This window comes from Microchirus variegatus (assembly GCF_963457635.1).
Source record: "Microchirus variegatus genome assembly, chromosome: 17".
Classification (NCBI taxonomy): domain Eukaryota; kingdom Metazoa; phylum Chordata; class Actinopteri; order Pleuronectiformes; family Soleidae; genus Microchirus; species Microchirus variegatus.
In genome coordinates this window covers 19,508,266-19,535,164 of record NC_139818.1, presented here as the reverse complement: position 1 = coordinate 19,535,164, position 26,899 = coordinate 19,508,266, and the positions used below count along the sequence as shown (strand labels likewise).

Below are 26,899 nucleotides of genomic sequence, written 5' to 3'. Positions count from 1 at the left end.
TCCTCATCACCAATAAAGGCTTTGTAAGCGATAAATGACTGACACGCCCCCCCGATCCTACACGGTCAAATCACACTGTGACACTTTTCATGTTACTGAAAATGTAATTTTATGTCCACGTAAAAAATGCCACCTCAGCAACATATGTGAAATATAGTTGGGATCCTCATGATCACGGTTTGAAATATTCAGAGAAAAAATAAACTACTTTTTAGGGTGAATTTCACATTGAATAGACCAACTCTTCAACATGCACTAAATAAATGCACAATTCCCTTCTTAACATCTTTAAACAATGATTGTGAGTTGATACTTTTGAGTTAGAAAACCATACTGATCCCTTACCAAACCCTGGAGTTGGAGGATATAATGAATTCAGTAGCTCACCCTGAGTAATCGTTGGCCTTGTATGATGACGGCCATATTTTATAGCATAAAACATTTGTAGACTGCAGTTCCGTACTTTCAAATGTAAAAAAAAAGAAAGAAAAAACACAATAACTTTCCGCTAATTTATAAAGGTCCAGTTTAAGTGTACAGGCACAAATAGTCAGTAAACAGACTTATTTACATCAAGAAATAAAAATAAAGACGGAGGGAAAACAAAATAAATCTACACCCCCTCACCCCCCCCCCACCCTTTTTTTTTTTTTTTTTTTAAATCTCCATTGTGCCAAATGTTCTTCCACAAAGATGATATGTTTGCATCATAACACCTGGAGCTCATAATACTAAGTCCTCCTCACATCCGGGAACCCCTTTCCTGAAGAATCTGCAAAAAGAGACAAAAAAGGAGTGAGAAAAATTCACTTTCCTGCCACATACACACTCAATGGAACACATCGAATACAAACAAGCTAAAAGGAGAATGGTGGCATGATGAGTGAAGCAAATAACAGGGTGTGCTAGAAACTACACGGACACAACTGAGCAAATTTAGGCTGAGCTTACACTAAGTAGGAAAGAGCCTTGATGCTGGGAAGTCTAGGGCTGTGTGTTTTATGGTATTGACCTAACTTTGCACCTCTTGATTTCTTTATAATGTCATTGAATGAAGGACAAACAAAGGTAAAAAACAAACAGCAACTCAAGGGCTTAGATACCCGACTCCAATCTGTTGAGAAATAACTGTTCGATCACGCTATTAATCTCAAGTTATTTTGGTGAAATAGATTAACGGTGGGGGATTTCAATGGCATTTTGAATAATTTGCTTTATTGACCTCTGTCTGTTAGCAACATAACTCGAAAAGTCACAGACGGATTTGGATGAAATTTTCAGGAAATGTCCGCAATGGGACCAGAAACAAGTGGACATGATCCGTAGATGCGATCACTGGTTACAATACTCGCTGTCTGACCCAGGCGCGCCGGCAGGGTGTATTTTTTAGGCACTGAGCTGCTGTATACATTCTGCTTTAACTACAAATAAAGGCTAAGCATCCAACTACTCTACGTAGGAACCATTTGATTACTCATCTGGACTGTGTTACGTTTCTTTGGGTACAAGTGATATGTAGAAGCATGATAAAAATGCCTTGGGGAGGAACTGTGGGGAAGGGGAGGACAAACTCAGCAGGTGCGATGGTGGTGGTGGTGGAGGAGGCGCTACGAGCGAGCAGCCGAGCGCTCACCAGCAGAGTCGCAAACGCTCAAACCCTAATCAGAGTCATTCATTTCATAATCCGTGTCGTCGTCGTCGCTCTGAGCAAACATGCAGCATGCAGACGGCACAGGAGAAGACAAGAAAGGCATGTTTGTGAGACAATGGAAATGAATGGGGAGGAGTGAAATGATGACGTCGAGAACAGAGAGGGGGAAAGTGTAGAACATGGAAACATGCAAATGTCATCATTCTTACACACTCTATTGACTTGTGATAAATACGTGTATGTAAATACGGACATTAAGTCATAAAAACGAGTGGTAGTCGTCATTTAATGACCAAGGTTGCGTGTGGTGGCCCTGGAAACAGTAACAACAAAGTCTCTTCACTTGGTTAAGCGTTTCACCTTCCTATTAAAAATAAACAGCAGAGTGAATATGGCTTTAGCCGTGTGCCTCTTCATGCGTAGCTGCCTTTTAAGGAGCGGGGGCCCCCATGGGGACAAGCTGATAGGACGTTGAATTCCTCAGGGTGTCCCTTCCCCTGCATCACTCGTGAAGCCGCTGAGTAAATGACCTTTCTGCACTAATCTATCAACCTGAGCCCTCTTAATGCCCTGGGCATTGATTTTATGTAGTTTTTATTCGAAGGGCAAAATCACACATGGGTCTAAATGCTGTGTCAATTCACGTAGAAACACTTTTAGGTCATTATATCAAAATTAAAGTTGTTTTCTTTCATAGCTAAATCTGATAAATCACTGAATCTAGAACAGCAGTCCAGCTCTTAACTGAAGCTCTAAATATTTACAATGTTCTCCTTCATATGAGGTTTCTCATCAATAAACTAGAGGTTCTCTCAGTTCCCTGCTTCATAAACGCAGTGATTTAAAAAAACAAACAAAAAAAAAAAACATCCAGTACAAGCCACCATTCACACGTTTGCCGTGGCCGGATTTCTAACCACACTTTCCAAACTGCCGGGCACTTACCTTAGCCTTCTCACTGGGCTCACTGTTCGTCCCGTACGATTGATTGTGAAGCTCCTTGGAGACCACGCACAGGAACTCCGCTTGGTCCTCATTTCCGTAGTTGTAAGAAGAGCCTATGCTGACCAGCTGGAGACGAGACGAGAGCAGAGGACACACGGTGGAAGAGTTAGAGTCAAGACTGATGAGGTACAGGCAACACATTGGGGCTGTTGTGGCAACAAATCAGGTCAGATGCATTAAAAATAATGGAAAACATGGGGTACAGAATAGTCTACAGGTTCCTGTGATGTGTATTTCTCAGACCAATCAGAAATAATAATTACTCCTTAAATACACTTTTCTTGCCACAAGGTTAGGTTAGATCAGCAACTGTGGGTCAGATTGTGTACAGTACTCTGCAACTGTACATTATTTAATTTTCTATTTTAATTTAGTTAATATAGTGTGTAATTTCTATCTATTCTTTTTCATTTTGGCACCCATTTCACCACAGCAAATTCCCTGCATGGATTCTAGCATTCATGGCAATAAACCGGTTTCTGATTGTGAAATTGATGGCTACACAATTAAATGGAACACCACTAGATAAAGATCACAAACAACCAGAATACTATGTTAAAATAACAGATGAATTACATGGATATTTATGCAATTGTATTGCACAAAAAATGTGATTCAAAAACAGTATTTTCAGGGCCTGCAGACCTGAAGCAAGGGTAATGTGAAGTAATGAAACAGAAAAACATTATTTTAGCTTTATTATTATTAGAATGAATGCTACTGAGTGACTTTGTGGGAGTGAAAGTATCAAAGACAAAAAAAGCACAGAGACACAGCAGAAATAAAAACATGATCAGTGGTAACTGACGGAAAACAAGTGAAAGTACCAAAGGAAATAAACATGCTGGAAAATCAATGCTGACGGGTGGATTTGACTGATTTGAATCTTTAAAAAGAATACAAGCAAATAAAGTAGCAAAAATCCCATCAAGGAGGATTTTCTCTAGTCATTTTTGCTTTGTGTGCTACAAAGATACCACAGTCTATCACAGGTTTTTAAACTTCAGACAGCAAAACCACAATGTGTAACAGCTGCAGATCAAACATCAGATGACGTGAGACGGGAGAAAGAACTGCTGTGAGATGATCCTAAAAATAACATCTTTGAGTACATTTGAAAAAGAAATCATCACACCGAAAAGAAACGGGACACAAGAGGACAAATAAAGGCATAAAAACACCCAGGTCTTTATAAACAAACAGTACACACACACAGTAGTGTAATAACAAAACTAGTTCCTGTTCCTGAATAACTGCTTTTCCTGCTGAACGTTAAGTGTGTACATACTGCAGGCTACATGTATACCCTCAGTACCCAGGTGTGCATGTTCAGACATGCATTGGCTCATTAGCCACTGCTGCTGGAGACTTGTTGTTAAGTGATTTCTCTCGCATTCGAAATCAACACGGCAAGAAATAGGAAGCGAATACTGGATCCCACTTATCAAACACTGCTAACACTCTTTCACCGTAAAGCATTAATTTAAAGAAGTAAAATGTAAATACTTGTGGAGTCTTTGAGAAAGCAGTAGGTCATTAAAGACTCTCCTGGGCTTTGCATAAGGAGTGTTACTGGGGAGTTTCCCCCATCCTACTTGTTTTAGAGATTAGTGAGATTTTGTTTATCAGGACAAAAAATAGCTTCACTCGTCTCTACTGCACAGCCCTCAAATCAGCCGAGTGGCTGCATCAAAGCAGGACACGGGAAGCTGTCAACAAGCTTAGAAACTGTGAGTGCAGTACGAATAAAAAATATAACAAACAAGAGAAACGGGTGTCATGTTCTTTAAGCCTCACTGGTGAGCAAGCAGCGTAAATGAACACCAAAACAAATGAACTCAAAACAAATAAAGCTACGTGTGTGTACTCGGGACAAACAATGGCCATCGGAGGAGGGGGGGGGGGGGTGTACGAACGACACGGGGGGGACCATGCAGTGACCAGACCGTGGGCAGAAATTTGTGGGACACACCTGTCCGCTGTTGTTTGGCAAAGCAGGCGCCTCTCCCTTCACCTCCCTTGACACAATCAGCAGAAACTCTGACTGGTGGGCCCGCCCGTAACCTATACTGACAAGCTGCAACGACCAATCAGAGCACAGAAGGGATGCCCGGATCATGTATGCAGACTTTTAAGAAAGACGTGTTTAGCTATTTCCAAAAGTAGACGATTGGACTGCCTGGGTCAATGTGAGCACAGCGGGGTGAGAGGAGAGCACACGGACGGAGGATTGCTGCCGCGACCTTTGCAAAAGAGATTTACCTGTTCAAACTTCCAGCCATCCGACATGGTGGACACCATCTGCGTCAGCTCCTCCTCCTGACACTGCAGCACCCTGTACACGTGTTTCACCGGAACCTGAGAGCAAAGACGACCACACACACACGAGAGAAATAAAGTTTATTAAAAAAAAGTTCCCAAAATTTAACCGCACGGATTTGCAGACGCGTCGAGAGTTACCTCAAGGTCATGTACCTGTGATGTTTTGCAGTCGCGTTCCCTGATCTTGTCCTTGATGAGTTTTATTAATGATGTGATGTTGTAGAACTCGGCTTCTTCTAGCACACCTGAAACGGTGACAAATACACAAGCTTTTAAGAATACTACTACTACTACTACTACTAAATAGAGGCTGTGAATAGAGTTTGCAAAAATGATATTAATACATGCACATGAGTGAGTGCTCCAGCCAGAGAGAGGCACAATTGAGTGCGTGTATGTAAGTTAACTGTATACATTCTGGGTACTCTGAGGCATGTTTTTCTGCTAAGGTGGTGGAGTCCATTACTCGTTTCTATTACTAGTGACTTCAGCTAGGCCCTTAGCACGTGTGGTGCAGCAGGGAAAATGGTTGCCCCCTCAAACAGCGTGATGCTGTGCCACATACCCTTTTATCAAATACCAGACTAGTGATATGCGGACATTTATATCATTAAAAACAACAACTAATACTGGTATGATCTGGTATACTGCCCAGAACTATTGTGACATACTCAATTATTTTTATTGTGTGTTCTTGTAAAACTTGGAAGTGGAATGCGTTTTAAAAAACTGTATTTTTTTTTACCTTCCTCTGCCAAGTCCATGTTGAGCACCAGTTTGCCGTGCCTCAAGTAGTTGAGCACTGGCCCAAAGTATGTCGGGTCTCTGTCTATGAGATAGGCACCAGTTTCATCCTGAAAAGGCAAAAGAGGCAGCGATCGTGAATATCAACGGGCTCGGTGTCCCCCCCCCCCCCCCCCCCAAGCGCTTGTTTTATCAGTGTGTGTTTTTAGTTTATGTTTCTCCATCATTTCCCTCTTCTTTACTTCCTGCCCAGTTCTGTAATCTCGCACAAACACACGGAGCGGAGTGAAAGTTAACCTCCGGGGGTAAACGATTTAGAGTTAAATGATTCCCAAAACCAGGCATCGCTCGTCATATACACTGTGAGGACAAAGTTAATTATACATGACAATAAAAGGACTAATGCTGTAACTGAGCGGTTATGAGCATCTCTACTGTAAAGCTAAAAAGAGGCACTGGACTTTAATCCTCTTACCATCATCGCTTTCTTTCTCCTGGCTATCAAAATAAGAGCCACTGGCTAAACATCTATTTAATTTTTTTATCTTTCCATTATTCATCTCTTTTTCAATTAGGATATCGCATGTTTTCCTAATATCAATAATAGCAGCCCTAAACATTCATAAATTGGGGTGGAAAAAAACATAATCCAGGGACACAAACCCAACACTGTGCATGAGTGATAATCTCTAACAGTGGTTGAGAAAAATGGGCTCAGTTGCTCAAGTGCTGTGATATCACATCACTACTCCCAAAGGTCTTGGGTTTGATCCTGATTCTATCACAACCGCTGGGTATTCCCCTATTTTTTTTTTTTTTTTATAAGTACTGTCATTAGACAGTCTTTGTCTCACGGGGAAGAGCCAGCTAAAACAATTAGAGCAGAACAGAAAAAGATTTGGTACAGTAGGCTGATTCCACCGAGGGGAATGGGAGAAAGCACCTTGCAATGCGGCGTTTAGTCGAGTTTGGTGTGTTGTACCTCATTCCCTCTGGTAAAAAATAAATAAATCAGGGGATTAAATAAATATACATATATTTTTTTTTTTAACCTGTGGGAATGCGTTTAATCACCCCTGGGTCAAATGACTCTGCAGTGCACACAGGTTTATCAGCTTCAGCGCCAATTGGCAAACACTGTAATCTCTTCTTCGTCTGCTCCACTTTTGACGGTGATCCTTATTTTAAGATGCAACACAACCATGTGCGATCCTCTTCGTGTATTATTAGCATAGCATTTAGCATTAATATTTGGAGCTATCCTTACTAAAACTTGAGATAAGAGGTCAGTATCATTTATTTGGGATATTCAAAATCAGATCTTCAAATTTGGCACTTTAAGAGACCAAAGAAAAAGACGCCAAATAGTATCAACGGTTATGTTATTACTGAGATCTACGGAGGAGGTTTTTTTTCTTGTTTCACTTCCAGTATGTCCATACTCGCCTTTTTTGGAAGTAGCTCCCCGTGTGTCACATGCTTCACATAGACGGCCTCACACATTACATGGAAAACATTCACGATAACATTCATGTCATCCGATGCAACTGACAACATTATCACGTACTCTCAGCCACAACCACATCCCGTGAGGACTTTGCTCAGCGACTCACTTGTAAAGATCATCTTTACAAGGCCAGGATTGGATTCAACAAAAAAAATCCATTAATTATCAAATTATGAGAAACGTCCCCAGTCCATTTTCTTATGTAATGAATCTCCAAACCCTCTTGGCTGATTGGCCTCTTTTCTGAGGCAGAAATATCCCACTGGAGCTCTATTCTGGTGTGACTGCCCCCGTCACCCATGTCCTTAAATTTCCATAGTCACTGAAGTTTAAGGACAAGTACAGGTGGATCAGTATTCTTCTCTCCACACTCCATGTGGCATTTAATTGTCCTACAAAGCACTAAAAACACACAATGGCAGTGTGTTGAGTCTAGTGTAAATCATGGGCTCATCAAGATGACAAAATATATTTTCACTCCCTAACCTTCACCTTCAACACTCACTTTTGAATAAAGGCCAAACTGGAAAAAGAAGAAGGAATAAAAAAGACTGCCTGGGACAAATTTCTTTATTTCTGATTTTGGGTTATATAAACCCATAAATACTACACAGTGTCCCTTTAAGTAAGTTATTAATTTACTCTTCCTATTTTATTCCCTTAAACAATTGTTTTTATGCGTCTAAAGTCCTTCACAGCTTGAACTTGACAGTATTATTTTTAAATACAGTTGTTGACTACATGCGGACACTTTAAAATATACAGTATTTCAGACTTAGCCACTTAACAAACAACACTTGTTAGACGTTAAGATGTTACAGACAATGGCCTTGAGGAAATCCTCTATTTCGACCTAATGAGAAATAGGCCTGTGCTTCCCGGAGGGCAGTGGAGTGAACAGAGGAGCGAGAATGAGGACCGCTGCTGGGATGTATCGTAGACGGGGACAATGACAACAAATTACAAATTATGACGAGAGCATAAGCTACATTCTTTTATACGGGACAATTTCCCGTATAAAACAAGGCAAGTTAACATTGGACAGAGACAACCTAAAGGGACCAAATGACAACAACAAATACACGGACAAGACACCGCCTACAGTGTCCACAAGAGGTAGGTCAGTTCACTGTAGGTCAGACAGGCTCCATGGTGTTTTGTGGTTTGACCTTACAAAACTATTCAAGCGTCACAGACTTCCATATAGACAGTCAACACAGTCATGTAGAAAATAAGGGCCCAGGAAATAATAGATTCCAACTGAGGACAACTATAGATGGAAGTAAACAAAAGCTAAATTAAAAGGGTGGACTTCACCGCTGAGGAAGTGTAGCCTATTATCGTTATCATTCTTCTCCTGCGTGCAACACATATCCTCCCACAGGAAATACCACGGTGACCCACCCTTCAAACACATGATGTCCATGCTTCTGCAGCCACATTAACGCTCCGAGAAAACCATCCTTAAGTCAACAACATTGACAAGCCGCTGCATGCTTACTTGCTTGCTTCTGATCACAACTGTACACCAGCGCTTTGTCACTGCAAACATCTCAAAGTCTCACTTACAGTAAGACAGGTGGTAATTATCCAACAAACGATTAACAGCATTACACGAGGGCAAAGAAGAATGAAAGCATTATCATGTGCAGCACAATCTTCATTGCAGCCAAACTGGAGCACAAGCCCCTGCAGAAAAGGCATTTAAAGACGTTGCAGTAGAGCTTCAGTGTCACATGACCGTAGCTACTTAGCCGAGTGGAAGTCTGATCCTTGTAGAGTGGGAGCCAGGAGTCTCTCTCTGGAGTATAAGCAGTAATGGCATGGTCAAACAGGCCTGCATCTTTTAAATAATACACGCAGCACACGAGGGCTATATTGTGTGAAACTACCTCATATTTCAAAAATGTTTTAGCACTGTCATTAGAACGCATGCTTGACCTTTCACCACGGATGGGAGGAACTTCTCGCCTTTATACCACTTTCAGCTGGGCAAGGCAACACCATCGGAACAATTTATAAAACGGAAACTGTCTCAAGCGCTAAATGAACAGCTTCTTTTCAAAGTCCCCTAAAAGCTTTGCCATCACGATGAGGCAGTTAAGTAGCCCCACATCTAAGCTCCAGGAAGTCAGTGCAACCTGGAGCATTCATTCAGCAGCAGCAGCAGAAATCTGAGCTATAAGTGAAAGATTGGAGATTGATAACGAAAATTAATCTCGTTCAATTTGTTGCCTGACTTTTGCGAACATACTTTCTTTATAATGATAAAATGGTTGAGTCACATCTAATTTGCAAACTGCACTCTGCAGTGCCCCGTCGAGTACTTACTACAAGAAGAGCAGTAGGAGGCGAAATGACCGTTAAATATTTACATGGTCTCCCACAGTGTGCTCAAGCTTGACATACAACCTGAATACAGCATTAAGAGGGCCTTATTTTTTTTTCCACACATGCTGTAGGCAGCAAATGGATATGAATACATGAAGAGACAAAAATCCTTTGTGATGAGGTTCTTAAAAAATTGATGAAAAGCCAGAGAGCTGGGTCTCTGGTTGAGTGGCCCTGAGCTGAGTAGTTTGAGAGCAGAAGTCTGCCAAATGGATAGAGCCCCGGTGATGTGCATCTCGAGAGCTTGTTGACTCGACAGCTTACAATTCTGAAAGTAATGCCAGCTCACTATCTTTCAGCATAGATTAGTCAGTTACACTGTGCTAACCGATCAACATTAATGTCATTTGCAAGACAGCAATCAGTGGCATTACTGGGATCACCGACTTAGAACGGTGAGGTATAGGCCCTTGGGGCTATGCACATGACAGCACTTCTTCCACTTTCTTTATATACCCCAATGTACATAACAGGCTCCAGTCAACAGCATGAATAATGCAGTTCTCCTCAAGAGTCCAGCTGAAGCACGCCAGCCTGCGTGACTGGGAGCTGAACCACTCATTTCCTTGGCTGGGAAACACAATAATGCATTTGCCCAAAAAACAGAGCCCTTCACTGATCTGTCACTCTGCTGGGCTTTCTATTCACATGCAGCGCTGCGTGATCGAAAATGAAGCTGCATATACTATGGGAACGCAGTCAAAACACAGGTGATATTATCAAATAATAACCAGTTCTTTACTGGGAGAGATCTTAATCCCAACTATGTAAGAGAAGGGTACAGCAACGGCTTAAAAGTCTGATGAATACTTCAGACAAGGGGTTGAGATGGACTGATCCATTACTCGGAGGAGGATAAACTGACAAAAAAGCAAGCTGATTATTCAGAGATTAAGATATTTGCATGAAAATATGAGATGAGCCTCGGTTCCAGCTTAACATAAAGGGGTGAGGATTAAAGCGTACGAGAACAATGAATAATAGGGCAGTGAAATGGACAGTTAAAAGCAGAGCGTATACACCATGTATACAGACACTGCTTAACTGTTTTTGACAGTACATGGGGGCCTTGGTGCAAGCAAGCTGTTGTTAAAAGTGGCAGATGGACAAACAGAGAGAAGCCAGAATGTAGAGCATTAAGGCCATTCAGATGAGTGAATTCAATCCCCCGCTTTCAGTTGTCAGCACAGCAGCACCTCACCCCACTTGGCAATGACTTATGCACTCATTAGGGGAGCCTCACCATCAGCAGCACAGAGGCCGATTACTCCAAAAAACACAGAGCCAAGAAACAGGACAAAGCACGCGAGAGGGAGGGAAAGGACCAATTGATCGAGCAATAAATTATTTTTATGCGTCAGTTACTTGGTTGGTTAATTATAGGACTAACGCTTGTAGCTGTTGTAATCAGTGGAGAGAGGCCCCAAAGAAGAGCTTTGGATGGTCAGGAGGGCTGTAACTAACAATTATATTCAGAGGAGTTTAATCATGTGCTTATTTTCTGCAACAATCAATTAGCCGTTTGGGCAATAACAGTGTTTCCAAAATGTCTCATTTAATCTACTAACCAAAGACGTGGAGTTTCTGCTTGTTTGTATTGTTGTTTCTTTGTTAGACAGATTCCAGAAAGTATTCACATTTTTAAATGTGAATACTTAAAAGATGCTGAAAAATCAGACAAACTTGTTATGGTCCAAATTGAACAAATCAACACATGAACTTTGGCGATTTGTGTAATCAATTAATAGTAAATTAAAGGTTGTAGCACAAGGGCAAGTGTGTATTATTTTACAACCGTTATACAAACTGATGAGGTGGTTTGAAATAACACAGCCAACGTTCAGGATAAATATTCCATTGTCTAACCTGACTTAAACTGTCAACATTTAGGTTCAAAGTCGAAAGCGTAACTACTGGAAATCAGTTTCTGTCAGTACCGTCACTGTTGGACAACTCGACGAGTGTAAACGTAGTGCATCGGTTGTATACGGGGAAAGTTTCGAACTATAACTTGTTGGCTGAACACGCGCGCGCTTTTGTTATTTTTTTTAAAAATAAGTTCGCTCATTGAACGACACATCAGCAACGACAGGACATGTCATAGTTTATTATCAAAACACGTAACGAGGGAGAAATACTAAGGCTAGCAGCAAGATCGTATGTCATGTGGTGACTGTCGGAATCTAGCTAGCTCAGATTGCTAAAGCTAGCTAGCAAAAATAAAACGAGTTAACGTTGAGTATTTCATTAGACACGAATGTTCACAGAGCTAATATTCTGACTAAGCAAACCGGGAGCACAGCCATCACACGTACAAAGTGCTAAACAGCGCACTGGGAATTAAAAGCCGTTTTATAGGAATTTAAATGCAGTTGACCAAGTATGCTCCTAACTACAGCTAAGCTAGTTAGCTTAGCATTTACCTTGTCGGAGTCGAGCTCGGGGTCAGCCTGGCTCAGTCTGTACAGAAATGATTTCGGATCCCGACACAGCGTCTGTCTCGTTGTTAAGAAATACGTTCCCCCGACGTTCAGTCGGATCCACTTCGATGCACCGACACCGGGTGGACTGCTTCTCTCTGCCGGAGAATGGGCCACGCATCTCCGGTGAGCGGAGCCGCTCGTCTCACAGCAATTCTCGGCCATCCCTCTCCTCGTCTCCTCCGCCCAAGCCTCGGATCCGTCTGCGCGTTTGACAGGAAATATGTGAGCTGCAGCCGCTAAACTTGGGAGTCCACGATTCATGCAAAGCAGACTGCCAGCTCCTCAGCCACTCCTACCAACCCAACCCACTCCCTCCCCTCCGCTCCACTACTTCAGCGGCAGTGACAGCTGCATCAATTATTCTAGTGGAAAGAGGTTCTCCCTGGATGGATCAACCGACGCCTCAATTGGGAGCAAAGATGAGCTGGGAGTGACTGTAAATGTCAGTAAATTGTTATGTTAAATGTTAAGAGCTCAGGATGATGAACACCTTGTTTTTATATCTATTTTTTTCCCGTGTGGGCTTCCGTGGTTGCTTGAGAGCGAATTGATTTATTTAATCAAATTAGGTGAGGTCCCATCGCCTATATGGACACCTTTGAATCCCTATAAAGGGTTCAAAGTCAGCCAGGCTGAACATTGTACGTGCATTATAGCTTTCCCCATGATTTAACACACTTATATGAACACCATTCTGATATAATCTGAATCAGTTTGGTAAACACCTGAACACAAACTGCATCATTTAGCAAACGTTGTGGACATAGACACTGACCTTTAAAACGCGACGCCATGATTATCAATGAATCTCTCATTTGTTTGTGTATAAGCAAACTGACACTGAGTTTTTGTTTACTACCTCTTCGTATTTACATGGGTGACGTCACTGAGGTTTGCTACACACTGCGTGTTGTCTTTTGTGTTGAATAATGAGGGGAAAATAATTTCCTTATTTTCATTTTGCATGATATTTGTTGATAACTCACCCAAGTTTGTGTTTTTAGTTTTGCATTTGTGTTGAAGCATTGTAAAGTAACTTCCACGACACAAAGACGATGATGACGGGCCGGTACTTTATTTACATGCAGCAAAAAAATGAAAGTGAAATGCCATTGCCACTGGATGCCGCCGTTTTCACTGTCATGACCGTGGTTGTTAACAGAAGACAGGACACATGGCTTTATTTGTATGCCTAAATCCCTACATGCTTTAATTACTGGACTACCAAGCATTAAGTGGAAAATTCATCATTCAACATCTACTGACCTAGCGCACAAATAATCAGAGAGAGAGAATGAACAGATTCATTAAATTATCAGAATATGATTAAATCACTGAGCAAATAGAAAATGTATGATATAGTAAGAAAAAAAAGCTGTAAAATATTATAGTTTACAATAATTATTCACATTCAAAGGCTTTACATCTCAATACATACACAACATGGCCCCTGAACATGACTTCAATCCAAATATGATTCATATATTAGAATTTAAATAACACAGAATGAACTAGAGGCTAAACAATAGCCATCAAATAACCTTATACAAGAATAAAAATACAAAAACTGTATCCTAATATCATTGCATTACTTGCTTCAGATTTTAATAATACATCATCTGTACATCACAGTTCTAGTCAGTTACAAGCCAGGTAGAGTGTTCCATACACAATGTAACCGACTGCCATCGACTTGATTCAAACAAATTTTCTAACTAGAGGAAAACACGTCTCTAGTGCTTTCGCAACTTTATAGACAGATACAGCAATTTCATCGGTTATTTGGATCAGATAGATATCCTTGAACTGACATCCAACCACATCGGACCCCGAGCCCCGAGGGTCCTATTCACCTGTACTCCAGTCACGCACTGCACACACAGACTCAGCTGAAGGAAGAGGACCTTTGGGAAGGACCTTAAGGTATTATGTCAAAAATTAAAAGCATCATGATAATACATATTGCTAAAACAAGAGCACAAGTTGAATCAATGTTTTGTTTTACTTTGTTTTGGGCCAAACGTCAGAATGAAAACAGAACAAAAAGGACAGGCTAATGAGCCAAATGAGGCAGTTCTGTCACCTTGTCCGAGGACGACAGCGTTACTGTGATTGCTTCTGAGAATGATAGTATGTTTATGGTATCTCAGTTGATGTAAGTTTTCTGTTCAGCATGGGGTGGTCAGCACACAAGATTTGGTTTTCAACAGGACGTAATGAAGAGGAGCCGACTCTCCCATTGAAAAATAATTCACACCACAAAGAAATAGCCAGTGAATGGTACATAACAGCCAGATCATCCAATAATAATTGCAATGGTTGCCAATGCAGTCAAAAAAAATACCCACCTTTAAACTTGAATAAACTATAACTCCAGTGCCCTAGGAGAGAGAAGCGGACAAGACTGAGCTATGAAACTGGTCATGCAGGAAAGATAAGCAAGTTATGATTAGAAAGTACAAGCTAGTGGCATGTTTACCCACCCCTTGTAAGCAATACATCCCCGTTAATGGCTATGGAAGGCCCACACTTGTACAGCGACTTATTCAGAACCATGTCTCGCAGCAGACCAGCATTCTGCTTTGTTACATAAAGACTTTAACTGGCCTGCAATAAGCAAGTACCAAGAGACAAAAAAATAAAATTCCATGGGAACATTTGGCTCTGACAAAAAAAAGAAAAGAAAAGGATTTGAGTTTGGTAAACGTGTGAGACTGTATCAGCATACAGTATTAGTTACAACTATGGTGTATATGCACTAGAACTGGGGCCTGACTACAGCTTCATGTATGATGAAGGATTAGGTTATGGATTAATTAAGATAACAGTATAGGCTCTGGATCATAAAAGCTAGATTTGGGTTATGGTACTGAAGCAGGAAACCAGTCCTTGCATTTGAGATAGTCCTAGGGGGTACCCACACTTGTATCACTCTACAGGACAAGCTCACCCTTCTTATTCCTCCTGCAGACTGTACAAAAAGCAGATGTGCATGGTGGCAGTCTTATCATCCATACATGGAAAATGCAATAGAAGCCTCACAGAGAGCACAAAGAACAAGCAAAGCAACCCTGAATCCAAAGTTGATTTTTTTCCCCACGGTTCTACTCAGGAAAACAAACAAGGTCTAGATGCCAGTGTCTCTAAGAGTTTGTTTACACTGCGGTGATGAGGGCACTAAAGAGGGTTTTACTCTGCTCAGTGATTGGCCTCGGAGCTAAAGAGGAGTGGCCACAGGAGGAACGGTGCTCCTATAGGCCAGGGTTTTGGTGCCTTTGATAGATCTTTCTCCACACTTCCTGGATCTTCTTGCACCATCTGTCAGCATTTCCGTTGGGGTCCATCAAATAGTATGTTCGGTTAGGCTGCAAACATCACAGAAAAAGAAGAAAACATTTAATTAAAAAGTAAACTACATTAAATATTCTTCACAGTGGGTATCAACATGTTGCAAATGGAATGAGCAGATATCTGAAATAAATGGTTAGTTACCGTGTGAACAAAGAAGGTTTTGAAGTTCTTTGCCTCAGGTCGTAGCTCTAAGGACCATGGAATCTCCCCTTTCAGGACCTTGTTTACAGGATCCACATAGTACAGGTGCGGCCCTTCAGTGAGAAGCAGCTGTCTCCGACGAGCAAACAGACCCTGCAATAAAATCCACATATTTGTAGTTCACCAACAGAGGGGGCTGTTAGGCCAAAGACACTTTTCACACCACAGCAGGGAATTCCCCTTTACTTCCTATACCCCAATAGCCTGAGCAATGCCTGGGAAGTCACTTCACTCTCTCAACTGTTGCTAGAAAACACAGCTACATCATAAAACAATGATAAGTCTAAACCAAATACACCACAGCTACAATTGAATCTAAACATTGAGTCAACTTTCTTTTTCACTTGGGAATGTGAACAGCCTTTGGATAACACTGTATATAAACAATACAACAAAAGTTTCCAAAGCAATGGGTCCATTTTACGCACCTTTCGTTTGTCCACTGGGCCCATTTTTAGGATCAGGTTGTTCTCTACAAACTGGTGCCTGTGTAAATAAGAACATTCAGATTACCATCAGCCCCCTTTTCTTCAAATGAACAAGTACCTACAAACATCTAAAGATGCACTAATGTAAACAGGTCGACGTGAGTGAAACATGTAGTGAGGGGGATTTACCAGGGGTTTCCGCTGGTTTGTTTATCCAGCAATAGCTGCTTCTCCTCTTCAGTGAACTGTAGATCCAGCTCAAAGGAGTTGTTGTCCAGGTCGTGGATGTACTGTTCAATGTTGCTGCTTGACCGCTGAGGGGGCATCGATTCGTGAGGTGACAGGGAGTGTGATGAGCTGGACTGGGCCACCTGCATGTTACTGAACTGGCTCAGGAGATCGTCATACTGAGGTTTGAAACAAGACAAATGAGAAAAGGAGTCACATCCAAGTCTTCCAAGTAACAGTCAAACAGTACACAGAAAAAATATCTAGATTATTAGTTTACATTTCCATAGCAGTCCTCATCATCCTCAGACATAGCTGGCAGATATGGGGTGAGTTTGGGGGGTGTCTGTAGGTGCAAGTCCCTCCAAGAAATGGTAACAAAAAAAGGATGCTGCTTCAAAGGGTCGTACCCTCCCATCTCTTCAGAGCCAATCCGCTTGGAAGGGTCTAGTGACTAAAGGGAAAACAGAAATAAATATATTTTCTTGTAATATAAAAGCTCTGCTCTGTAATCAAAACCAGCACAAGTAATACATATTACATAACTCACCACAAGTTGTCTGACAAGATCCTTGGCTTTGGGGAAGAATTTCTCAGGGAATTCATACTCCAGCTTGATTATCTTCTGAAATATTAGGTACTCATTTCTAGAATACAAAACACAGAAGAGGGAAAGAACAATAAACAGACTGTCGAAAAGTGTGCCACAAGTTTAAAATGTTGGTAGGATTTATATTATCGAGACAAGGCTATGCATAAACTTAAATATATTTGTCATACTCCTAAACAAACAACATCACCTTAGTACTTACCCAGCTCTGAATGGTGGTAAACCAGCCACCAGCTGATAGATAATACATCCCAAAGCCCAGAGATCAGAGCTGTGAGAGGAAAACATTTATTTATTAAAGACGCAATGCTATCCTCATCAGACAGTCAAAACCATGATACTCAGGTTTATCAGCAGTGTGATAATCAAACTTAGTTACCTCTTGCAGGCTGATTTTTCTGTTAGCAGCTCTGGAGACACATACTGTGCAGTCCCAACAAAGGAGTTTGCTCTTGCTGCCAAACAAAGCAGAAAAATTATTTTAAAAGATGAAAGCATTTGCATTTATTATGCTCTGAGAAGTGATACCACTGAACGCATCAGTAAAATAGAAGGTAATGGTGATTTACCTTGTTTACTGTCTGACGACAACTGTTTTGCTGTCCCAAAATCTGTTATTTGGATGTGCATGTCTTCACTAAGGAGAATATTCTCTGGTTTTAGATCTCTGAAAAGAACAGGTAATTTATGAGTGTGGGGAAGCAAAAAGGAGAGAAATACAATGGCAGACACAACCAAACAAGTCTTACCTGTGTATTATCCCCTTATTGTGTAAGTATTCTAGAGCACAAACTATTTCAGCCGAGTAGAACCTGGTACAGGTCTCGTCAAAAGAACCAATTTTGCGGATGTATTTCAGGAGCTCTCCATTCTTTGCGTAGCTGAGACCAAAATCTAAGAGCAGCTAGTTAAGGATCACAGTGATTATCAGAAACACATTCTAAGAAACAGGAACTGAAAACTGATTAATACACAAAATACAATGACAAATTAGTCTTGTTAAAAGGATACACAACTTCTCATCATCTTGAAATGTGAAGTAGAGTTTGACAAAGAATGGGTGATCCAGATTTGACATCAAATCTCTTTCTCTTTTCACGTACTGGGCTTTGTTCTCCTTCATAATATGGCGTTTCTCTAAAATCTTAACTGGAAAAGAGTTAAGAACATATTATTTTACCATCTTGACAATACTGTGTAACTGTAAATTGAATTCACCCAAAGAACTAGAACTTACTTGCATATTCTTTCCCCGTTACCTGCTCTCTTGCCAGGACAACCTTAGGGAAAAAAGAGAAAAAAAACATCTTGTCAAAATTCAGCACTCTAGTATCTCTTAGGCCATGTTTTGCCATATCACCTCAAATTGACTGAGGATGACTCATCCCAGTACATTAATAAAAAGAATTCTAGCATGTAGCAACATCTTCCCAACTATAACTCAGAAACAAAGTGGAATGCAGGTTACATACTGTTGAGAAGGAGCCCTCTCCCAGTATCTTGCCAAATCTGAAGTCTTCTGGTTTCTTCTTGCGTGGCTGAGGGGTCTGCACAGCTGGCTGTGCGCGGAGGTCTGAGACCTGACTGCTGGCAGACGTTCCTACTGCACGAGCCTCTGAGGCTGAGCCCTCCATGCTGGGACAGTGGCTACTGCTTGCGCCTGGGATAGCAAGTGGCGAGCAGGAGTCAGGGTGGTTTCTTACCATTGATGGATGCGAGCAGGAACAGATGACAACACTGGGCTGAATGGGCACAACATCATACTGAAACAAGAGAGGGAAGCATTGAGAATATGACAGTCAGTGTGGTGCTGTTATACTTCATTGAAATACATAAATCTTCAATTTAGAAATATGGAGAGTCATTTGTCCCAATCTAAAATCCCATTTCCACCAACGTGATCAGCAATAGACAAGTTTGAGACAATCTTATCTCGCTTCTATTTGAGAAGAACATTAAATATTACATTATACAGTATGAACAACAACAGCAAACACTGAGAACAGCCACAAATGACAATTTATTAAGGATGTGTTTGAGGAAAAATAATTGTATTACTGTTTAAATGAGACTGAATGTCAACACTTCATAAAATAAATTAAATGTTATTACTGCTGCAAAATCACAAAAATGTTAAACAGACGTGTATGATGTGTACTGATTGTTGAACATTATGTGTGCAGTAATGTGCTCTGAAAACAAGGGGATAATGAAATAAGGCATTTGACCAACCCACCATAAAATACGTATACATCTCTAGACTAATGAGGATATGAATCATGGTCTATAAATAAGACCACTTCAGGAGCAAAGTCTGTTGATGAGGACATGCAACGACCACCTGAGAAGCAGCGTCTGAGCTTGTTGACTGTCCAACCCTTCAAGTTAAAGTTGTAAAAACAATGTCAAAGTTATTGCCTTCATGTGACAAGTGTACTCGACCACGACTGCATGGAACTCATCCAATTAACATGCAAACAACGCAAACAAACATTGACGACAACCCCACCAATAGGTCGTTCACTACACAAATATAACAGCGCCAGGTTGTGGTTTCCAACAGATACTGGTTTCTGTAAACGTCACTTGTTTCTTAACGTACTGAGGAAGTGTTAATAGAGACAATGTTAACTCACTTACAGCCAAGTTGACATAAGTTACTCCAGTTGACCTAGCTTCTTCTCATTCAAAACCAAGGTGTGGCCATTTAGCTGACTTATCCTCACTTGACTGAATGGTTGACAATTCATATTTTAGCTACGTACTGACCCATTACTATTGCTCAAATATGACATTATTGTCAGAAAACCACAGCTAATGTTAACCCAACCCTTGGTGCTCCTGTAACAACAGGCCTGAGCGAACTTTCTTTGCTAACTACAGCCTGTTAGCAGGCTACCATTAGCTCCTGCTGCCTTGTCAAATAATGCCGGGCCATCGCTGACAGCGAATTACAAACTTAACGCTAACATCCAGGCAATTAGCTAACATTAGCAATCCAGGTAACCGACGAGTAACTTTACTACAGAATGGCCCTTTCATGAAATATTTCCAAGTAGTATTTAAGGTCCCTGTGTTGACGTGGGTGGCAAAATTGTGGAGTTAACAGGTTGACAGTTGAACTACAGCGTGTTAACCTTATAATGCTACCTTCTGACCAAAGGTGGAGCGCGAAAAGCTAATGTTAGCTTGTTAGCAAGCAACAGCATCGCTCGAAAGCGCGAACCCGTACAGCTAACCTTAGCCAACAGTTGCTGGCACTGGAATGGTTGTACATTTAATAAAACTAACAGCGAGGGTGGGTAAATCCTAAATCCCCACTGAATGTTTCATGGAGACAACTGATCGCGTAACAAGCCACGAGATGGACAACCCCGATCTACGCCGCAAACTATGAAGTGTGGAGTTAGCAAACATTAGCGGACTAGCATTGCTAGTGAGTCGTAGCGTTGAACGATCTTTTGCGGCTAGCACCGCTCTCTTCAGCTCAAGGCCCGACCTAACTATTTGTTGTCAAACAGCCGCTGCACTGTATGTTTTCAGCACCGGCTTCGAATTGCCATTCACGTCAAAGTTGTAACACTTACCAACTGACTTGTAGCTCTTGCCATGGGAGTTTTCCTCGAGTATTTATTTGGAATAAAATAATTAGAGAAGCTCCAGTAATGGCCGCCTCTGCGCCTTCATTTTCGAGCTGTGACGTCGTTCCACAACAATGTTAACGCAGGACAGCAGAGGAGAGTCCCGCTGTGTCCGCCCCCCTCGCCACATTTACAACCGACTCAACTACTTCACCTACTGACAGGGATGGAGTCATACAGCAGAAGTTGCTATTCAAATATCATAGACGTGTGTTTGGACCTGTATTCTATGACATTTAATCTCAACAAGTCAACTTTTTGATGCTTTTGTTGTGCATACAGTTCACATGAACTCAAATCAGCAACAACAGAAAGTGATTCAAATCTGCATATTTAAACATAGCAGTGCCTAAAAACATATAAAAGATATATATTTTTGTTATCGTTTAGATACAAATTAGAAATTCACTTTGCATGATATAGTTTCCTTAAAAGTGTGGTTTTGACAAACAAAAACAATTTGCTACTGAAAATGTACATTCTCTATTTATCAACTGGGCTTCTGTGGAGAACAATTAATTAAATAAAGGTCTTTCTGGCAGCAGTCAGATCTGCAAAACATTATCTTGAGGATTAAAGAGTGAAATTATCATTCAAATTAAACAGTCAGTTGCTTTGGGACTGAAAAATCTAAGTTTTTCTCACATATCTGGCCACATCAGTCCATAACTCAGAGCATGGACACCATACTGCATGTGCCAACTCTATTCTGGTTGCATTATTCTACATTTTAATGACAATTTAGTGAGGAAGCAGCAGACACACCGACTATTAATGCTTTTAATGATGGGTGTCTCACTGTGAAAACCTTGTATTCTTTTATTACACTTCACAAGTGACAAATGTCATGTCATTTCAAATGCATTTTCATTAAAAACAAGTTATTTATTTTAGAATGTTCAAATATTTATTACAAAACTGGTTAGCTCAAAATAGCCTTCAGTTTTTGTACAACTAATAACTTTTTTCATCCTTTAAGACCAAAATATTCTTTATTACTCCGATTCAGTCTCTTCAACTTCATGATGATGAGAGACAGTTCTTGACTCATCGTTGTTTTCTGTTGTCTCCTTTTCCGCTTCATCTTCGTCATCCTCCGAAGTGTCCGTATCCTCACAAGACCCATCATCTTCTGGTACACTAAACCCAGAAAAGACAGGTTGGTGGGTTGAGGAAACCAACAAAACATGTAAATAATGTAAGAATATTTGGTATTTTGCCTGCTACAAGCTTAGTTTTTTATTATTAAAAATAAATAAATAAATAAATAAAATAAAATGGCAGGATCAGTACTGATTATTCACTTACAAGCATTATGTTAATAAACATAAAATACCAAGGGTTATCACACACTCAAATGCCTTCATGAGAAACATTGAATACTTACCACGGACGTCTGTTTAGATTGCGACATTCGACTCCTGAATCGACATCAAAAGGATCTGTGAACGAGACAAGCTTTCATTACGACGTCTTCAAACATATTTTACTAAACTAAATGCACTGCTTTTACTTAGTTTTATTGTGTTTGTCATGGCGTTGCCGTCTCTTAGACGTTTGTCATGCATGACAAATGACTAAATATATATATATATATATATCCTGATTTACCAAACTCATCCTCCTCTGGTTTGGATGTAAGGAACTCCTTCTCCACAGAGAGTAGCTCGTCCTCTGACTGGCATGTAGCATAGCGGTCCAGTAGGTCTTTATTGAGCTTCAAAAACACCATTCCCCACTTAAATTTCTTCAACAAGAGCATGGCCAATTCTTCAAAACCTGCAAAATCAAATAAAATGTGTCGGACTTTCACTGTAACAACTCATATTTGGACACGAAAGTAGTCAAGGAGACAATTTAGCTCTGATTAAGTGAAGTGTGAAACCTTACCTACTATGCAGAATGTAGCAGCAAAAGCCTCGACACAAGATAACTTGCAAGGCTTGCCATAGTTGACTGGGTTTGCGGCTACAAGGTACGGCAGTAACCTGGGATGAGCTCCAACCATCTTACTGAAGGGAGTCTCCTCCAGTTTGGCCCAGGAACAGTCGATCACTGCGACCCCATTTTGAGCCACAATCTCTCTGTGCAGAGAGGCCGACATTTGTTTAAAACCACAAGCTAGTGCCATTCATATTTCATCAAAACAATAGAGTTCAATAAGAAAAGGTGACGCAGAAGTGGACTCAACACACCTGTCGGCTGGTGTAACATACTTTGTGCCCATTGGGCTCAGTATGAGTCCATTGAACCTCTGATTGATGCGCAGGTTGCGTACAAAGCCTTTGCGTACCAACTTTCTGCCAGTGCAACGTTTAGGATCACAGTGTCCCAACTCCCACATGGCAAGTGGACAAGGTAGTTTCACCTGAGGGCCCTCTGCTCCTTGCTCTAACTGAAGACTTGCTGGGGAAAAAAAGACAGGAGAAGGTGTTTATATAAGCAGGTTAATTTTAACCGCACAGATCTTCCAAACACGAATTACCATTGGTTTATTGGTTTTTTGATAAGGAAGCAGATGTTTTAAGGGCTGATTGATTATTATTATTTTTTCCTTTCAGTAAACCAAGTTGGACCCAGTCGGAATGTCCCTACAGCCTCCAGTATGTCCCTACAGCCTCCTGCGCCCCTCTCGACCTTTAAATAAAGCCGTAGAAGATGAATCTGTCTTCATAGGCTTCTCGCTGTTTGGGTATGTTAGCAGCTAACCCAAACCAAAACAGAAAAACATTTACACCATACACAAAGTATTGTTAAGACAACATTGTTCCAAACATTAATTAAAAAAACCATAGAATCTCAGCAAAACACTGACTTGTAATCTCACACTCAGGATGTCAAGTCAACCCTCCTCTTTATCCTCAGGGTTAATAAATAATATATATCACTTAATGCAAACCATATAAAAGAGACAAGCACAATGCAGTCCTAAATTGAAATATCTATGCATCATTACCTTCGAAAGCAGAGTGCAGTTCTTCTGTAAAGGCCTCTAAGGATTTCCCCTTCATTTTATGTCTTTTGTCTTTGCCCTTGTTGTCACTTCGGACCATCTTGCCTTGCTTCTTTTTCCCCATGGTGGATAGCGAGTAGAATTTGTCAGATTACAGCATACATTAAACTCAAGCAGCAACTGTTTACGTTCCTTGACAGCTAGCTAGCTAGCTAAGGATTCGCTAAAAGTAAACATTTGTTATTAACATTCGTTTTGTAAATATAACGTTATAAACATAAGAACTATCGCAATACGCGTAGTCTATGCCTTAATGTGTCACATAAAGGTACAGTTTTCGTTGCTTTGGCTCGGACGTATCGTGGAGAGCATGTTGTAGCCCGAGGGGCTAACTGCGCATGCGCCAATCGTACTAGTTTGTCCACGTGACATGTCACATGACGAATACAAAAAGACAGGAAGTGCAGCCGATCTCACATTCGAGTCGTTCGAGAATAAGCGATGCGGTGTTTATGCAACATACATTTCACTTTAATGAAGCTGTGGCTCGTCTGTTTGTCTCTTTTCAGTAAGTATTTAGTCGTGTTTGGCTGCAAATCTGTCGTTTCTACACGCAAACAGCTGTGTTGCTGAGTGTGTTCGTTAATTAAATTGGTTGTTTCCACACAGTAAACCATGGATTCGCAGGGAAAATGAAAATAGTCGAGGAGCCAAACACATTTGGGTTTGTTAAACACATTCACGTGCGTGTTTCGTGTTTCTGTGCCTTAATATCAGCTCCCTGCTGACTGAGCTCTCTTTCTGTGTGCAGGTTGAACAATCATTTTCTGGCTCAGGGAAGCAGACTACAGCCCAGAGTGACCCCATCTCCAGTGTCTGGTAAAACAGTTTGACTTAACTAAAGCCTACAGAAGTCACCTTTTCTGCCTGAAACACATCAACATATGATTTCATTCATTCAAGGTCAACAGGAAACTGTATCTTTGGTAAAACAAACGACTATGTTTTCCCCCCAGGCCCAGTGCATCTCCATCAACTTGCTGGAAAGTGTTTCAGTCTCACAGAATCAACGTGAGTATTTATTTATTTACCACAGCTGTTCTTCTCTCGTCTATTTTGGATGCTCAATTGTTGTATTCCATGTATTATTTCCAGGTATAAATATGAATTCTGTCCATTTCACAACATCACCCAGCATGAGCAGTCATTCAGGTGGAATGCCTACAGTGGGATACTGGGGTAAGACGCCCCACCTTTACCTCTGTATAACAGTCAGTAAGGTTCGTCTCTGCTGTGAGAACAACCCTGTTTTTGTTCTCCTTTCAGGATCTGGCAGGAGTGGGAAATCGAAAACAACACTTTCACAGGGATGTGGATGAGAGACGGAGATACTTGTGGAACCAGAAAAAGAGAAACAAAGGTTAGTGGACTTAAAAACATACTCTGAATCAGCATTTAGAACCTCACAATTTTCTACAAACAGTCACATTTGAAACATGTCAAACAGCTCTCCAATCCACACAATTCAAAGTGAATAGTCTTGAATAGATCAACACTATGAATATCTTCAGTGTCTGTTGTGTAACTTGTTCATTGTCACATGTTTCCAGGCCCTTTTGGTCTGTGGTGTGAGCAGCAAGCTTGTTCAAGTGTCAGAGCCCAGCACTTGTGTGTACTCGCTAACCTTTGAGACCCCACTTGTTTGCCATCCGCATTCTCTTTTAGGTAAGACAAAATAACAACACAAAATCAGAAGTATAAGTCATAATTGTCATTTAAAATATATATATACAATATATGATGTGATCCTGTTTAAAGTGTACCCAACACTGACTGAGAAACTTCAAGGGGAATGGGATGAGGCCGAGCAGGCGCGTTATGACGGTCTTGTTACTGAACAGGTGAGGAGCAGTATAAGTACTTTGAGTGACAGTAAAGCCTTTAACATTTTGTATACCAATATATGTAATAGTTTATTATAATTGCATGTGTGTTGCAGGGTTACAGCAATCTCTTACGGGACATTTTTGAAGACGCTGGTTTCCTGAAGAGCCAAAAAGTCAAGGTCCAGCTACCAGAAGATGTAGACAAGTCAGAGAAGCAGACCTCCATACAAAAATGCACTGAGGTACAGTACATGCAGTATGTATTTATATACAGATTTAATTGCCCCTTTAAGTAAAACCCAGAAAACATATTTACTACTGATCAAGTTTGTTTGGGTGCTTGAAATCCTTGAAAATGCTTGGTTTAATGTTTTTTTCCCCCCAGGTCTATGTGCTTGAAATAGCACCTCAATTGTTCTGCATACATTTGTATATTATCACAGCTGTAAGGTGCTCGAAAAGCTTGGAAATGGACATTGAAAGTGCTTGGATTTGGCCTGTGTACACTAGTAATTAATACAAATATTAAAATATACATTTATTTATGTATTTGTACAGGACCTCCAAAAGCAGAGGGAAGAGGTCGAGAGACTCCGTGCGCTCCTCACTCAACACAGTATTCCTTTTGATTCAAAGCAGAGTAAGTGAACTATTTGTAGTCCTTCAAGTTCCACGACTTTGTATGTTGCATATTCTTTTATCTACTTGTATCACAGATGAAGCTAAAAGTGGTGCAGTGGTTGCGAAAGATGAGAATCAACACCTGCGAGGAGACACGGGAGTTCTTGACCCGCAGTGAAAGTCACCTGAAGCAAACCAAGCAACAGAGATGGACCACTGGACCGGACACTACTCATGTCACTGGTGACAGCACTGAAGAAAAGACGAAAATAAATAAATTGGATTTTGAACTCATTTTAGAGAAATTGGTACATGAATCAAATCCTGTGAAAGACGTACTATAAATCCAGACTATGAGTAAGCGCATGTCGGGGTGTACTGTGCCAGAAAGAGAACACTATTCGATAGCAACAGTGAGTACAGCAGCTACATAGGTATATCTACACAGTATACTGAACTTACCACAACATTTGTTGCTTTGTCAAAACCAAAAGGCAAAAGCATTGGAGGATAGATTTCTTTATATTTATGAATTCATACAGATACAGAAACACATTTAAAAAGGTCATTATCATGCAAATATAAATCTGTATTTGACATATTTAATAAATGTGTTTTTTGTCAAAACAAAAATGTCTCTTATTGTTTACACCTTGACTGGGTAAGAACAGTTATTCGCAGTTTTCACTCATGCTGGGCCTCGACATGCTCAAACATGTCTCGCACAAACATTCCTAAGAAAAAAAAAAGTCTCCAAAAGGTTTCTCCCGTTTTTTTTTTTTGTTTGTTCTGGATGTTTACATCTCTTCTCGTCATGAACATCGACTTCATTCTTTAGATTTGGGCTTGGGCTAATAATCATCATCTGTCCCGCGAA

General features: G+C 40.8%; 4 protein-coding genes across 4 annotated transcripts; 1 reads left to right on the top strand and 3 right to left on the bottom strand.

Moving 5' to 3' along the window:
• Window positions 1-672: 672 nt before the first annotated feature.
• Window positions 673-12,364, bottom strand: kctd5b (potassium channel tetramerization domain containing 5b; the record flags this gene model as incomplete). The annotated part of the gene is given in 8 exon segments (XM_083903946.1): window positions 673-772; window positions 2,597-2,722; window positions 4,919-5,014; window positions 5,132-5,223; window positions 5,724-5,832; window positions 12,044-12,298; window positions 12,300-12,347; window positions 12,350-12,364. Coding segments are annotated over 8 exon segments (771 nt in total). The 3' UTR covers window positions 673-742.
• Window positions 12,365-13,253: 889 nt separating this feature from the next.
• Window positions 13,254-20,623, bottom strand: pdpk1b (3-phosphoinositide dependent protein kinase 1b). The gene is made up of 14 exons (XM_083904280.1): window positions 20,509-20,623; window positions 18,394-18,684; window positions 18,159-18,201; window positions 17,933-18,070; window positions 17,671-17,815; window positions 17,491-17,588; window positions 17,301-17,376; window positions 17,124-17,192; window positions 16,862-16,958; window positions 16,592-16,765; window positions 16,273-16,490; window positions 16,084-16,141; window positions 15,596-15,748; window positions 13,254-15,468 (listed from the first exon to the last, which is right to left on the bottom strand). Exons 1-14 carry the CDS (start codon window positions 20,530-20,532, stop codon window positions 15,355-15,357), a joined length of 1,698 nt encoding a protein of 565 aa, XP_083760406.1. The 5' UTR covers window positions 20,533-20,623; the 3' UTR covers window positions 13,254-15,354.
• Window positions 20,624-21,373: 750 nt separating this feature from the next.
• On the bottom strand, window positions 21,374-23,893 carry tsr3 (TSR3 ribosome maturation factor). The gene is made up of 6 exons (XM_083904008.1): window positions 23,519-23,893; window positions 22,758-22,968; window positions 22,453-22,646; window positions 22,174-22,341; window positions 21,950-22,004; window positions 21,374-21,702 (listed from the first exon to the last, which is right to left on the bottom strand). Exons 1-6 carry the CDS (start codon window positions 23,637-23,639, stop codon window positions 21,558-21,560), a joined length of 894 nt encoding a protein of 297 aa, XP_083760134.1. The 5' UTR covers window positions 23,640-23,893; the 3' UTR covers window positions 21,374-21,557.
• An 87-nt stretch (window positions 23,894-23,980) lies between these two features.
• gnptg (N-acetylglucosamine-1-phosphate transferase subunit gamma) lies at window positions 23,981-26,569 on the top strand. Its single transcript, XM_083903364.1, has 11 exons — window positions 23,981-24,083; window positions 24,185-24,239; window positions 24,327-24,394; window positions 24,532-24,586; window positions 24,671-24,754; window positions 24,842-24,935; window positions 25,126-25,240; window positions 25,334-25,416; window positions 25,515-25,643; window positions 25,960-26,041; window positions 26,118-26,569. Exons 1-11 carry the CDS (start codon window positions 24,017-24,019, stop codon window positions 26,198-26,200), a joined length of 915 nt encoding a protein of 304 aa, XP_083759490.1. The 5' UTR covers window positions 23,981-24,016; the 3' UTR covers window positions 26,201-26,569.
• The last annotated feature ends 330 nt before the right edge of the window (window positions 26,570-26,899 follow it).